This window comes from Mycteria americana, chromosome 3, assembly GCF_035582795.1.
Source record: "Mycteria americana isolate JAX WOST 10 ecotype Jacksonville Zoo and Gardens chromosome 3, USCA_MyAme_1.0, whole genome shotgun sequence".
Taxonomy (NCBI): Eukaryota; Metazoa; Chordata; class Aves; order Ciconiiformes; family Ciconiidae; genus Mycteria; species Mycteria americana.
Window position 1 is genome coordinate 62,927,704 of NC_134367.1, and position 16,446 is coordinate 62,944,149.

Consider the following 16,446-nt stretch of genomic DNA (forward strand, 5'->3'; position numbering starts at 1 on the left):
TTATTATATACTCTTTTCACAGTTTACTGAATTTTATGTATACTCTGGCACAGTGCCTCTCAACTCACGATACAAATTGTGCCTCTTGTTACTCACCAAACAGTAGAAGGAGCAGCATGGTTTTCTGAAGTGCTGTAAGACCTGCTCTGAAAACCCTGAAAAGTAGAAAGCATTGGAAAGTCTAAATATTTAGAGTTCTGAATCTTACCTTTCCATTTCCTTACTTCTGGAGATTAAATCAGCGCTGCAGCAGTAGGATTTCATTGTAGTGGAAGAGGAAATGGAAATTGTGTTGCTCCCACAGCTTTACTGGAGTCACGAGCCAAATCCTGTCCTCTGAAACATGTTACTGTAGCTACTACTGCATTACTCTCTGAAACTGTTCTTTGTTCATATTTCTGTTTTCATTTGTGCTGGGCTGCTTTGGAGTTACGAGTCAAAATCTCTGCCAGTAGAGATCCACAGTAGTAACTGTTTCATGAATGTGGAATTTGGCTCGAGGTACTTCTCAGCTTTGCTACCTACAGACCCACCCTGGCTCTGCAGACCACTCTACGTGTCTTGGACTCCTGTGTACTGCACGAAGGGGTGTCTGGGGATGCTCCTGGGCGCTGGGACTGCCTTGCCCATGCTGTGACCCTGGCATAGGTCTGGCCCTGGCAAAAGGGCACCTTCTGCAGCAACTCCTGGGCACTGGTGAGGAGTTAGCACCAACCCAAGTCCAGTCCCAGCAGGCAGTTTAGATGCAGCCATGCCATTTCAGAGGCTAGGGGAGCTGGATAGGATGGACCTGAGCTGCTCTGTGCTAATTGGCCTCGTAGCCAAAGAACAAGTACTGGCATTGTGGAGCTCACCTGTGTAAACATAGCCAGGTACCTCTGAATGAAACACTGGGTTTCAGGGATACTTTTCATGTTACTGTGAGGACAGGCGTTTTGTCTAATTTCAACATAGAATCTAAGTTGAATTTTCCTCTCTGCTCAAAAGTGATGTGTGAGCAAATCCATATTACAGCCAAATAAGAAGTGTGACATGCGAAATATGAAATACCATTCTCTGTTACTATATATGAACAGCTACCTCAATTTAGATACTCATTTGCTTTGACCTATTGTATTGCTGTATAACAAGTCCTACTGTAACCTAATCCCTGTGAGTTTAGAGTGGAGCCACTCACAATGTAGAAATTGTAACATATGGAAAAAACATCTATTACAGAAATAGAATAGCTACACTCGGGAGTGGGAAAGTGTTATACAACCAAGATGTGGTAGTTGTCTACTTCTTCCTAACCTGATGTACTGTCTTATTTGTGATGCTTAATGCTAGCTGAGTGCTTTGTTTTCTAATGGAGAGTGGTGTTCCTGGAGGCAGGCAGGCAGGCATGTTTTAACCTTTATTCCAGAAACCATAAAAATTAAAAAAAATTATAAAATTGGTCTGCACAGCCTCTCTTAAAGATACCATAAAATTAAGAAAGAGAAAATAAGTTCTTTTGTTTCATTAAAGGTGTCTAGAAACCAAAATCTGGACAAATAATCAGACTGTCAAATTTGACATTTCTATACTGACTTGGAATGATCAGGAGGCTGTACTCAGTCCTCTTTGAAAAAGGTGGGGAAACAGGTTTTGTCTATGGAAAAGGTTCACCTCTGGGAAGGAAAAAAAAACCCCAAACCCTATCTCTTTTTCCCCTCCAGCAAGGTAATGTGCCACCAGACCTACAACTTTTTAGCAGAAATGGCATGCATGCAGTGCTAGCTAAATCTGCACTGGAAAGATCAGTGTAACTTTTGTCCTAGAAGCTCAAGAGGCACGATCATGGAGCAGAGGAGGAGGAAGTTTGGAGGAAGAGTTACGTTTTCAAAAGAAGATAATGCTCCGAACACAAAGTAGGAGCCCAGGCTGCACTTCCAGAAAATGCCTGGGGAACTGTGGAGCTCCAACTTGGGGACAGCCCATGTGCTCTGAGAGTAGGAACTAGCTGGTTTTGGAAAAAAGCTACAAATCCAGAAGGCAAGAGGAGGAACTGGTTAACATGATTAAGCAACTGTTAATATAGCATGGGATTACTGCTATTGCATCATGCGAAATAAGAGCAAGAGAGAACATTTTGTATATATTTCAGGGGAAGCTTCCTGTCAGTGACAGATACTGACTGCAGAGAGTCTCTACTTTTTGCAATGTTGTGACCAAGATTTTCAGATGAATGCAGACAAACAAAGAAAGCAAGGCAAACAAAGGTCCTTGGTCCAGTGAGGGGTTGTCCTTTAGATGACACCAGTCTGTTATTATTTCTGGAATTATTATAGGCAAAGTGGAAAATAAGATATCTTGAAAAGTATTGTAGTAAGGCATACTGGCACCTTGTTCAGCAGCTGATTATTGCTGGTTTAGTAATGTTTCATACCTAATAATTTTTGCTGTTCCTAAAATTTGACTGATTCTGTTTCCATAAGCTTGAACTGTAGAATTGACAGAAGAGACAGAGATTTAGAGGAATTTGGGGTATAGGAGAAGGGTCGTATATGCTATGGAAGTTAGCATGGAGAAAGGGCTAGGAAATTAGCCTGCCTTAACAGAAGAAAAATGGATTGGAAGCCACAAACATTGTTTAAAATTTAGATGCCATCCACTGATAAACATTTGACTACAGACTAAGTCCTTGGGCCTTAAATTGCTAAAAGTGCACTGTACCAGTGATAGATTTGGCACTGCCAAACTTTTACAATAGTTGGTGCTTTTAGACTTGTAATTCTGATGTTAGCATACACAGCTGAACTTTTGTCAGGCTCCTGAGCCTGCCTGTAACTCTCATGAACCTTAGGAATTGCTGTCCTAAATTGGTGTAGAGAAAACTCACTCCTTATTAGATATCTCCCCTGGATGCCAATCCCCAAAAATCTCAAAATCCACGATTAACTTTACCTTTTCTGCTGATGACTTAATGCCTTTGAATATCTGCCAGTCTCAGGTGAACTTCATCTGGGCACTTGCTGGATTCCCTGTGAGTTAAAATCCTCAGGCATGGCTAATTCATTTGCTCTCACTAGAGAAGTTGTATCCTTTTGCTAAGAGGAGAGATGTCTTATGCCATGGTCTATTATTGTGTTACTTGTTCTGTTTCACATCATAGCGATAATTTTTTAAATGGCATTTTATTCAATTTTCCACTTTAGTACAAAGCACAAGGATTGAACAAAAACATATTAAGTATCAGGCATGTTTTCTGCAGCACTTCCTGTGGCTGTGGAGAATCAGCAAATGAGTAACATTTTTTGCTGTTTTAAAAATCCATTACCATCCAGTATAGCCTAATGCAATCAAAAAGGTTTTCCTTTCTTCCTCTCTTCTCTCAGCTCCCCTGTTACTTTTCACATACACATCATTAATAGAATGTGAGAGGTTTTTCCAGCACAAAATGAAAAGTTTATTCTTGTAGTTCTACAGAATATAACCTGTGACTAAGGCGAGTTCTAGTGACTGAACGCCCTCCTAAAGTCTGGGATTACCTTTCTCTTGTTAAAATGAAATTTGGGGTAGTGTTTGCATGTTTTGAAACACTGTTGATCCTCTGATTTAATGAAATAAATGTTACTTTCTGTTGATCCCACCTGTGTGCCCTGTTCACACATTGTGTGTCTTCTCTGTTATAATTAGCCTGAAACATTTGGAAGGAGGGCTGGGTGTAATAAGGACAGAGGGCTTGGCATAACACAGCCCAGATCATGGAGGCATTGCCCGTAATGCCTGCTTCAGCACAAGTGAATAATAATATTAACTCCATTTCAAATGCAGTGCATCATTTTGCTTTGAAAGAAGAATTTCATTCCCTTGATCCTTTTTTAGCCATAATCTCTACAGAAGGTGTAAAATAAGAAGAGATTACAGGATTTGACTTTGGATAAAAACACGTTATGTGGTAAGATGTGTCCAAGTATAAGCTCCTACATGAGCAGCAGAATAGCTAGGTCAACATGGTGCTGCACCCAGGCTGTAAGGACAGGCTAATTCTCAAATCCTCTAGGTTACTGCTTCTGGTGCCCCACGTGGTAACAGCGCATAACCCTCTGATGTATAGCTGTACCTGCATTCTTGAAGTTAAAATCACATTACATTGTGCCATGCAACTATCGTATGTGTTTACCCATCTTGGGAAATCTCAAAATTGTGAATGATACACTTTGCTCTTAAGGGAAACCATTGCCCATCTCCTTCCTTCTCCTCATCATTAATGAACTTTTCTTGGCCCCTGTAGCCAAACATAGAAGCGAGATAACTTTTCTATGTGGAAAACATAAAGGCAAAGGGAACTATGGAAAAAAAATGCATTGCTGTTTAGCTGGAGTGAAGAAAAAATACCTGCTTTTGATTTCACAGTTGGTTCTGAATGTAGTGAAGAGAAATGCAAAAACTGGTTTTGGCATAAATATCCAACCTTTATTCCTTTACTCTGAGTTGGAGAAAGACTGAGAAAAGTATTACTTTAAAATAAGAGGGGATGAAGAAACAAAGATGGAACTCCAGATTAGAACTGTTTAGCCTGATAGAAATAAAGGACCAGAAGACTAGCTGGCATAAATAAGCAGTTCTCCATTGATGTTAATGGGACAGAATTAGAATTATTAGGATGCTGAAGAGGAAGGGAGGGAATTGTGAATACTGTGTAGGTAAGAGATAACAAAATTTGTGAATGGAAAAAGGGGTGAAAAGAGAACCATCAATTTTAAGGCATGGTAATAAGCAATCCGTTATGGTACAGAGTGTAAGTTGCTAAAAGTTGTGAGGATTAGTTCAGGTTTTGGCATAGCAGATGTATTTTTCTGGATTTATTTTGTTGAAGTGCTGCTAGAATAGTCTTTGACTCACTGAGTTTGAGGAAGTAGAAATATGGAGGAAGAGAGAGACGGAGTTGTTATTTTGCTCGAGTGCAATGTAAGAGCTGTAGGGAATCATGTGTTGCTATTAGGTAGGGAAATGTTGGTTATGTTCCTAAGGAGTTTTATGTTGTTTCACAAAGAAAATGCTTTTACAACTATTTGATATTTAGCGTAGGAAGGATGTGAAAGTAAGGCCCACTGGTTTAAACAAATAATCAGGACTCAATTATTCTTGATTTCTAATGGTGAAGCAGACTCAAGAATATGTTAATTTTGATTACTAGGTGCTGTTCGTCAACTTAAGATATATGCACTATTCCTAAAGAAAATAGGCTGGAAAAAAAGAGTGGTGTCCTCTAGTATTCTTATTGTTTCTTTTTTTTTCTTGTCCTAGATTATAAAGTCTGCTTATTTTATGTGAAGGATTGATTGCATTAAATTTAGTTTTATGACGCAGTGATGTTTCAGTTTTTTTCATCGACAGATTTCATTAACTGTTCTCTCTTTACGCTATGCTCCTGCAACAATTTTTAGATTCCTGTGAATTAGATTAAGTGAACTGTAGTCATACCTTCAGTGTCCTTAACTCTTTAACTACAGCTACTCTGATTTCATATGGCTGAGGTGACCAAAAACCCCATGACACAGAGCAATTTATTATAACCAAACACATGTCTGAATTTGTTGCTTATCTTACCTGAATATTTTTCTTTGGACATCAAGATTCACTGTTCTTGCAAGAGAGTATATTTGGGCTTTTAGAGAGAGATTGAAGTTGAGGAAGAGCTTGTCTTGAAGAAGATCCTGAGCAGTAGTTTTATGAGTTCAGAGCCATAGCATTTCAAGAGAGGTCTAAACTTTTATGAACTAATCTTTCCAAGTGTCAAAAATAAATTTCATATTTACAAACCTTTCATAAACCTATATGTGGTAGAGCAGTGAACATTTATACAGCTATATCTCACAAAATCAGAGTGAAAACTTATGTCAAACTCCAGCTTTAAAAAAAACACATTTAAAGTGGAGATTATGTGGCAAACAAAAGGGAGGGAAGAAAGAATAATGCTAAATACATTGCTTAAGGCAAGATATATAATAGGTAAAGGGGATTAAGATAGGAAATGCCATGATAAGTACTTAATGGTTTGTTGTTTGTTTTGTTTTGTTTTGTTTTGTTTTTAAGACATTCAAATTGACTTAAGGGTGTTATGTTAGTTTTCCCAAAGCTATTAACAAATTTGGTCAGATTCTGTGGACTTGATCCATGAAATGAAAGACAGCAACAATACTACTCTTATGTTCAAAAATACGTAACTTCATGGTTTGCCCAAGAAGCTGATGAAGTGGGTTCAGTTCCTTTATGCAAGATCCTGGGAGAAAGGGATTAGACCCATCTATTTTGGCAACCTTAGCATGTAGTTACACTAGCAGTTCAATCCTATGTAAAATGCTCCTACCAAAAGAGGCGCCTCCAACCTTCTTCCATTAGATTTAGGGTCTAATTAAGTGTGACTACAAAGATGTTAAAAACACCTTGTAAATTACATTTTTCCATAAAAATTGCACCTTATTACAGTATTTTATGGACACTGGTGGACATCCTCTTGAATTGCAGTTATACTTACATCTTAATCTTTTCTGGACAAGATTTCATCTTCCTTTTACAGTTCAAGCAGTATGCAGCTGTGTTTCACAACTCATGTTACTGCAGTTAAAATAATTAAATGAAAATGCATGTTATTAAAATTTGACTTTTCTCTCCATAATTTACAAATATATTCAAAATGGCTTTACCTAAGGAAAGATATGTACTATGTGAGAGACTATTTGATAGCATGAGTTTGTATAGTCTTTTTCTGAGCTCAGGAAGAGCAACAAGGCAGGATCAGCTTGTTAAGATTCACTTATTAACACTCGTTTAACACCTGTCTTAATCCAAAAAGAGCTGCTTTTTTTAGTCAACTTGATAGTAGCATGAAGAAGTCTCAGCCAAAATAGTGTTCCATTGGAAGCTGCATAGTAACAGATGAATCCTAAAGAAATGAAATTGAAGTTCACAGAGAATATAAGAAGGATAGGAAACAGTAACAAAAGGTGAATGTAAATTAAATTGCTTCCCTCATCACACTTGTGAGTAAACATTTGATTTTTCACAGTTGACTGGTCCATAAGCAGGGACTTTTAGGATTTGGCAACACATTTGGACTTTGGCAATTAAAATCTGTGTATATCCTATTTTGGTTAGCTGCTGCATTTCTTGGGCATACACCCTCCTCAGCTTAGTGACCTGGCAGAGTGATTTTCTGCCTTCAAGACCATTCAGCTCTGTCTGTGGTCACTGACGATCAAGGTTGATGGGCGAGCAACCTATGCTGTCTCCCATAGTGCGTTACATTCTCAGTATTATTTTTGGAGGGCCATTGAAGATGAGGGACTGCCTGGTCTGACGTGTTCTAGAATTCAGTTTTTCCCTGGGAAGCCTGGTCTCTCTCTCTGGCTCTGAAAACAGCAGGAGGCTCCCCCTTGGCTGCGTCCTGGAGGGAGGAGGAACTCCCCTGCTCTCCCCGCTAGCCCTGCTGGCCCAGGCGGCTCCTGTTCACCCTTTCCCTTGAGCTGCTAGCACCAGGCAGCACTGTGCATGGGGAAGGGGGGTGAATAATTCTGCCTGCATGTTTGCTATCGCAATCTGCCTGGATGTTTTTGTTCTTCCACTATCAGCGTGCACAGTGGATGTTCCTGTGGTTATGTAAAGCCACTTTTGTGACTTGGGCTGTTTTTTCTCACCGATACTCAGGTAGAGAATCGAGTAAAACTCACAGTGGTTTAAGCCATCTTCTTTCCTTCAGACATTGTTATCTTTGTTTCCTGTTACGCTAGACTTCTTTTAAAGCATTAAGTTTAAGTGTTAAACTACATTAAGGGAGTAAGGAAATTTCTCTGTCAGGAGGTCTCTTTTAATAGGAAAATAAAGCCAAGATATTTAACAGAACTGCCAGGAGTAGAGTCTTAGTTACTTTTTGTTTTTTTTTTTGAAGGCTCGTGCCTGTGGCATTGTATCCTTGAGTGCTCCTAGAAGGAAGAGCAGGTTTAGCAGAGCATATCCTGTTTCTCCACTTATAGTTAGAGGTGGTCAGAAGTTTTAGATCACTGAGCTTCAAAGGATTTTGTCTGAAGCAAAACAAACTTTTGCCACGTTTGCCAAGCCTCCAGCTTGAAGGGAGCTGCAGGTATTTCTGCTGTCATCACTGAAACTGGCAAGAGCACCATTTTCCCTGAATAGCTGTAACACCCTTAATTTCCTCTTCACTAGAAATTCCTATTTTTCTTGGGTTTATTCCATGGTGGGCCAAATCAAATAAAAAAATATTTCCAGCAAACTAGAAACCCATGTATTCAGCACAAAGGACAGATTGGAATTGCCTGTATTGCCTTGTTAGGCAGTCCTGTATTGACAGAGCAGCATATGTAAAACTGAAGAAGTTTGTTAGACTTCCAAGAGGAGAGCTAAACTACACACGCTGCTTAACATCAGGTGGGAACATCCAGCAACACAAATGTCATCACCATCATGTCATAATGAGATTATAATTTCACCCTTCCTCTCAGTGCCTTATTTGTGCCAATTCCTTAAGTGACCACTCAAGAGACATTTCATGGAAGTCCTTCCTAATTAACGAGGAAATGTTCAGAGTTGTGACTTTCCTGTCTATGCTTATTGTGCTGATTAGATATGGGCACATGCTCATGTTTGTGTTCATTACTTCAAAACCATGATCTTGAATGTGCTGGCTCATTCACAGTCTGTTGCAAGGGTGGGAAGCATATGGTCTGGTGGCCGGTTACAGCTTGTTACTCAATTTATTATGGACTGTGGACTCACTGTCTTTGCAGGGCAAGGGCGGATGGTATTTATCTAATGCTATAGTTCTGTTTATATATGGCCTACCAAATGTATCTGAAAGTCCTCAGTAAAGAAAATGTTCAGCACATAGGTCTGATGCATAAGACGTTGCAGTTCAGTATGTAGGTGTGGGAACCTCATCCAATTCCCATGGAAGTCAATGAGATTTAATTTAATTTTGAATCAGATTCTGCAGACACAAAGGTCTAGTGTAGCAAAAACTAGATGTTTCCACAGGCTGCAGATGGGCATGGCAGCTTTGCAATAGTCTACATCTGCCTGGGCGTTGTGAGTATAAATGATGTCTTCACTCTTAGGTCTTTTCCTGACAACACAGAGGTAGTGAACCATGATAAAGGCACAACCACTGACATCGCAAACTGTATGAATTCACACGCTGAAATCTGTCAGGCATTTGTTTTATTGGCCTTTGTTTTCTCTAACCCCACCCTATGCAGAAATAATTGATAGTCATCTTCTGAAGGTTTCTTAGCCTGCCAATAGTTAGGGTAGTTGTCTCCTTCCTTCCAGTCCTGCACGCCAGCAAAGTTTTTTGCCCCTGTACGGAGGGGGTAATGAGCAATTATCTTATAGTGAGGGATTATTATGAGTTGGAGCCACTGAGGAGTCATCACAGAAAGGGAGTCTTGTGGTGAAAGCTTTGTGTGTTTGCAACAGTGACTTGGCTCATCATCTTGGTGTCAGTCAGAGGCACAGTGTAAGTAGAAAAGTGAAGCTTTCCAGCGTTCAGAAGGAATTTCTTAATGATTAGCTTTTAAAAGATTGCCTGAGTCCCTCGTGGCTTTTTTGTTTCTAGATTTTGTGAAAACAGTATTAGAAAACTGATGAACCAAAGGGTGGACGGAGGCATGTCTGTTACCACGGTCCTCCCCAAGGGTGCAGACTGTAACCTCTGCTGCCAGAGTATGGACTTCCCAGCTGGTCTCAGTCACCTATTCAAAATACCAAGGGTCTCCTTTATAATTTGCCCCATGTTGGCATCATTTTGTTGTGATGAAAGGTTGTTGGAAGGAAAAACAAAACCCGTTGTGTTGTGGCCGTGAGGCAAGGATTGCAGAACGTTGTCTTGGAGTGTAACTGGTAAAAGGTCGTAAAACTGGCTTTTTCTGTAGAAGGGATCCACTGTTGGTTCCTTCAATTAAATCTCTCTCCAGAAAAAGGACTATTAGTATAAACAGGAGAGGGATTCAAGTAACTGTTCTGCTTCTCTCCAAATCTGAGATACCCACGTGGACTCTAAAACAGGCTGTCAGGACCATGAAAATGCTGTACCAGGAGCATGAAATCTGATTTGTTCCAATGCAGTATTTCAAAACCCAGCTCACAGTCTTGTAAAGTGTAAGGGCGTGTAGACTTGGAGAGTATACCTAGTCCAGTAGAGAGATACAGCAGTGAATAGGAATCCAAACTTGGATTTGGTTGCAGGGATCTGGTTCATGTCCATAACTGCTAGCAGCATGCTGTAGGATCTTTTGAATAATTCTGTGCAGTTGATAGTTCCCTTTTTAAAAAATGGTGGTCATTTCAGGACAATAGGTATGCTTCAGTTTCAGTAATAAAAAGCACTGCTTATCATGGATGCATTGAGATACATTTCACAGAGTATGAATTTGTTTTCATCTTTTGAAAATTACAGAAGAGAATTCTGGGATAAACAAAATGAAAGTGGTTTTTGTTTTTGTTTTTGGTTTGTTTTTTTTTTTATTCTGAGCCACACGCAGAAGGCAGTGGAAGATTTTATTCACAGGCACAGAAATAAAGTAGGTGGCACAGTCCATACCGAGAGGCACAGCATAGATGCAAATACAGTGCACGTGGTATATCTGTTCCCTTTTCAGAACGGAGTTCACAAACAAAGCAATTCTGAATTTTTAAACCTCCCTTTAAATCTAAAACATTCATATCTATGGTGGCTTTTTACTGATACTCTGATAATTCCTATAACGTAAGACACAAAGAAGCATTTGCCTGCTGCAAAGGAATCGTATACATCTAAGAAGCAGGCAAGCAGCAGATGCAGTATGGAGAGAGAGATATATAAACAGGACATAAGTGTGTTAAATGTTCAAGTAAATATAGATGATCAATACCCGTTATTATTACATGACCTATTTCTTTTTATCAACAGTCATGAATAGGAATGATACAACAGTATTCAACTACCTTGCCAATGAACCTCAGCATTGTACAGACACTCACACAACTGCTATTTAGGGAGTCTGAGAATATAAATGGATGATGAGTGAATCGTATAGCCCCATGCACCCATCCACCAAGGTGGCCGGACGGATAAATCCAAGGGCGCTCTTCTTAGAGGGATGTGCATGCCCTTGCATTCACATGTCAGTCAGATCCCATGTATGTTCTTCCCAGTGGGAATGCAGAGCTTACTTAAGAGGTATTACAGACTCGACTCCAGACTGTTGGTGAGCCATGAATGTCTCAAAACATTAAAAACAAATAACAAAAAAACCCCAAACCATTATTCTGTAGCTATATAAACTGTACTTTTAAAAGGCTTATTTTAAGTAGTCTGACTTTTTTCATGCTTGAGAAATTTCTTACACAGTGAGCTGTCTACTTACTTTGAAGTTTTAAATGCAATAGTAGATATATGGATTTTATACATATATATGTAAATAAGAACTGTTTTGCAGAAAATATTTATGAGAGAAGAGCTCTATGCTTTTTTAGACTGTAAGAATAATACATAATGTACTACAAGTAAAATTACATTCTGGGTAAATATAATCACTACTGTTTTGTGGTATCTGGAGGCCTCTGTGACTGATTAGTCATATTCTGCATATTAAGTAGTACAGGGTCAAGTGTCAGAGTGGCTGAGCACCGTATTTCCCATTGATTTTGTTCAGATTTGCGTGGACAGATCATTAGAGCTGCATGAGTAACAATTTCTGTGATTCACCAGCAATTCTGAAAAATAAGAAACTCTCCAACTGGAAACCATGGTGTTATTTTTTTTTCTAGTGAATAAATAGACTGGGACATCCAGAACATTTTGTCGAGCATCTTTAATAAAAGCAAAGGAAATTTGGAATCAAAGGGCTGCATTCAAAAGAGCATGTGGGATCAATTCATAAAAGCTGGGAAGAGATGCTGCTCATATATATCTTAGGTCTCCTGAGAGATAAGAGCCTGAATTAAGTCCCTCCTCTAATAAATTGAAGAATAGACTTAAACCCATGGTAAGCAGTGGGCCAGAGAACGTGGAGTATGTAGCTGTTTGAGTGGTTTTGGGAATAGTGCCTGTGCCTTGGTCAGACTCACATATTAACTTAAAATATTTCTTCTTGGAAATGCTGAACCTGCCTTTAATGTTTTCTCTTTTTTTTTTTTTAATTTTGTTTTAACCAAAACTATTCCCATAGCTGCCTTTTTTAAAATTTTTTTTTTTTTTTAGAATACTTTCCCAAAGTTTTTCCAAAATGTAATGAAATGCTTTACCCAGGTCTAGTCTGATGACTCTTCAGCTGGAGAGTGCAGTTTTCCTTCCCCACAGTAACGGTGCTGTGGAGGCCCAGAACTGGAAGAGTTTGGCCTGTCTCGCTGTTCCAGAGCAGGATGCTCATATTAACAGCTAATAAAGGTGCTGCCTCTGAAAATGAAGAGTTTTGTTTACCTCTCCCCCTCAAATCCCCATATGAATTATGTTTTATCAGTGAAATCACTCCCAAGTTGTGCAATCCACTGGGAAGACTAAGTCTTTTATAACTATAATCTATATGCTCTAGCAAACTTAAATAAATGTACATATATGAAAAAGAGGAAATTTAGGTAATCGAACAGTACAGAGCTTTGTGCTGAGAGCATACAATAGTATCTCTTTCACCAGATGTGTGTGACTAAGCAGCCTTTTATTACTGGTTGCAGAATGCTAACTCCAGAAAAGGACATTAAAAGTATGGCCTTTAAATATAGATGGAGGGAAACAGTTATTTACCTAGTACAAGAAATGGCAAGGTGGCAATTTACATGGCCAGTGGAAATCAGACGATGAAATCTGCTTCTCCTGGATTGCATTCTTCATAAAAGGAAGATGCTGTAGTAGGCTATATAGTTTATTAGGAAAATGCTTCATGGAGAAGTACAGTTTCAAAAGACCTGTAATGATGTATGAGAATCCTCACTATCTATACAGTTATTTCGTTGTACATGCTTATCCGTGTGAACTCTTAACAAAGCAAGGAAACGCCAGCTTCTTGCTTTTATCAGCAGATATCTAAGAATAGACTGCTGGAACTTGCATTCCTTCAACATCAGAGCTTTAAGTTAGAAGACAGAAGAGAGACAGGGAGGGCGTATATGGTTTTTCCAAGTTTTATGCTTTGTTTAGAAAAAAATTTCTAACCTGTGCCTAGAGTATTTTAGTCATTTCTCCCATGAGAAACTCTTGAATTCCAAGCAATGAATAAATAGGTAGAAGATTTTAGATTTATTAAGCAAAATCACAAAACAAGGGCAGCTAAATTTAAGAATGCTGCTAAAATGTAAATTCATTGTGTACCATGTTCTTCGTCTTTGCCCAGGTGGCATAGGTGATTGTTGGCCAGAAGAAATTAAATTTGCACACTTGCTCTTCTAAGATGAGTCGGTGCTCATAGTGTTAGCCAGTGGCTTGTACTGGAGTGTTGCAATAAAGGTGAGCAGTGAAATATTTTTGATCTGATACACTGTATACGTCTTCATGAAATACTGTTGATTCAGAGCTTGCGGAGGGGGAAGTTACTTTTTACGACCAGGAAGAGGCAGCTAATAACTTAAAATCCAGCTCAGCCAGAGGCTCCTGATACAATTACGGCTACTATCTTTCCGTGGCAATGAATTCCTTCTCTTGTCTGTTGTGACGCATAGGTGAAAAACATGCAGCAGAGCCAGACGATGCAGAGCTGGTGAGCCTCAGCAAAAGGCTGGTGGAGAACGCGGTGCTGAAGGCTGTACAGCAATATTTAGAAGAAACGCAAAACAAAACCAGACAGACTGATGGAAGCCCTGTGAAAACTGAAGAAGCAGCAAGCAGCAGTAAGAATGAGAGCGACCATGATAACAGCAAGTGAGCACTGTGCAAAAAGCCCGGGAGCAAATATCCCACCAAGAATAACCACAAAAACATGTCCCAGCTCCCCGCTGAAATTTGCTAAGTGGTGCTGGGTGACAGGTGCTCTGCTTTGTGAGTCTCATATCAAAAGTTTGTTCTGAATTGAAGGACACTGTCTACAGGTTTAATAAGTGCTTGCACTGCTGAAAATCTGTTGAATGCTGGGAGGGATGGACGGTGGAAAAAAGACAAGAATGGTGAAGCAGGCGGCTCCAGCCTTCACTGGCTCTTGATACCAAGAGTCCCTTCCTTGCTTTTGAAGAGAAACTGAACCCTTTGCGTTTGCCTTTCGGATTGTCATGAATGGCTGTGGAAGAGGCCTTGCCATAAGTGGAAGCGATGCCCTCCGCCCGAGGGTTTGGCATTGCTGCAGGGCTGCTTACTCCGTGTGGGAGCACGTGCTGTTTCCTAGTCAACAGCAGTCAACCCCAAGCTAAAAATTACCACTACAGATATTCATCGCAGATACTATTACACAGTATGTAATATGGCAGGAGATTCTCTTAAATGTGACACTGTACTGTTCTTTACCTTTTGGTAGCATTTGTTGATGTAATTTTTTTTTTTTTTGACAAAGTACCTTTTTATAAAAAATCAATATGGGCAAAAGGCCGAGCAATTAATACCGTCCAAACCAGATATGATCTCTTTATCTCCATACATTAATGACTCTAAATGACATTAGCTGTTATAAAATGTATTATATTGTTCTTTTCCTCTAGGAAAGAGCCGTTAAGCAGACTTAGTAAAGGAAGCTTTGCACAGAGAAACACAGGCCCTGTTATCCAGACTGAATCAGATAAAGGAGCTGTTATCCAGTTCTGATATCCGCACGAAAATTAGCAAAGAACTGTTTGAAGACAGGCACAACTCTAACAGTAAATGGAAAAGTTGTATTGACTCTGGATCTCCAAATGCATGATTGTAAATTGCCATGATGTAAAAATCTCATCAGGTTGTTTAAAGACAAAAAAATATTTCATCAAGAAATTTTCCTTTCTGTTTCTTTTTTACTGAAAATATGAACGGGTGTAAATGGCTCATGAGGAATCATGCTGAAATACTTGCACAGAAGGAGTATATTTCCTAATGATGAAGTACAGCCACTCCTCAGCACTGCTTTGAAACATGCTTGAATGTGCAGGTATCTGTCATGACTCCAAAGTGGAAAAATACTGGTTTCAAATAAATCTGAGCAAACACTGTGCCCTTCCTTTATCATTGCAAATAATTCAGATTTTTTCTCATAGATCCTTTCATTAAAAAATGGATGCTTTTAAATACTTTAAAATGTATATTTGGAAAAACCTCTTTTAATTATCTGCCTTTTGGATATGGCATTTTGGGTTAGCACTGTCTGGTTTTTATTTTTTTTTTTAGACAGCACTGGAATACTTGTATAGATGCTGACATGTTGTTTCTGCTGATGTTTACACTAATGCGAGAATATTTTAAATTTCAGAATGAAATTCAGGCTCCACTGATCTCAATGGGAGACTCTCATTGACTTTAATGGAGTCGGGATGCTGCAATTAAGATTTCTCGTGAAAATAATAATATTCCTTGGGATAATATTTGCCTTTTTACTTCTGTAGAACAGTGTTTTTGTCTTTTGTTTTTGATGTTTCCTCCATCTCTACCTTCTGCTGCCTGAGGTGGGGTGTCAGTTTGCTCTCATTGTTCTTTCCACACACCTGCAAGTTTCACTGAAGTTTTGGACGTACAACAATGCAGGAGTAGGTCCAATATTTGAATTTTTTATGAACATTGTTTAAAATTGCTTCTGATCATAAATGCTATATATGATACATGCTGTGATTGGTATCAGAATTGTGCTGTTAGAACAGCTGTGTGCATATTCTTCATTGGTCTCAAGCACTGGTCATTTATCTCATGCGTCATAGCTTATTTTTTTCTCATTTGGTATATAACAGTATATTCTGAAATACGTCTCATATATCTCTAAGCCATGTTCACAATAAAGTATTTTTTTCTTTGCACTCTATGTACGTTTTCACCTGTCTCCAAATGGACTTTAATAAAATGAAGTACTTTGCAAGTAACAAACCTGACAGAAACAGTGCTTGTATGAATCATGCCATTAAGTTGACCATGGGTGGAGCCTGGGTGCTGAAATCATATGAGGAAATTCATGCAGATAAGCTAGTCCCTAGACATTATTGTTTTCAATGGAAAAACTTTGAAACTCTAGAGATTAATTTCTACTCTGGGCAGCGTGGGATTAGAAGGAAGTACTAGTACAACTTCCTAGAGGTCCATATCCACTCTTCAACCTCAAAAAATTGATTTTGAGTTTAACGATTAGATTCAGATTTGCTCTAGAATAAAAAAAATAAAATCTGCATTTGCCATCATCACTGGAGGTAAAAAACCCAGATTTTTCACAAGTGGATCTATAAATCCCTGCACAGTGACTCTTTGAGTCCAGTGTGTTCCCTTATTCCATAGGCTGAGGAGAGATGCTGGAATTACTGTATCCTTATACAAAAAAGTTTCTTTGTCATATC

The 16,446-nt window shown here is 39.0% G+C and overlaps 1 protein-coding gene across 5 annotated transcripts in view; it reads left to right on the top strand.

Annotated features, from left to right (window-relative positions):
• The window catches only part of AKAP7 (A-kinase anchoring protein 7), a 92,446-nt gene extending 76,476 nt beyond the window's left edge, over nucleotides 1–15,970 (top strand). The window contains exons 8-9 of one of the 5 annotated variants that reach the window (XR_012775267.1): nucleotides 13,675–14,396; nucleotides 14,641–14,773. Coding sequence is in view for 4 of the 5 variants with exons in the window: in XM_075498745.1 (XP_075354860.1) it covers nucleotides 13,675–13,873; nucleotides 14,641–14,743 (302 nt within the window). In the remaining variant the exon portion in view is untranslated. Of the gene's footprint in view, nucleotides 1–13,674 lie in introns of all 5 variants that reach the window. The other 4 variants (XM_075498745.1, XM_075498748.1, XM_075498751.1 and 1 more) reach the window with 4 other exon arrangements.
• The last annotated feature ends 476 nt before the right edge of the window (nucleotides 15,971–16,446 follow it).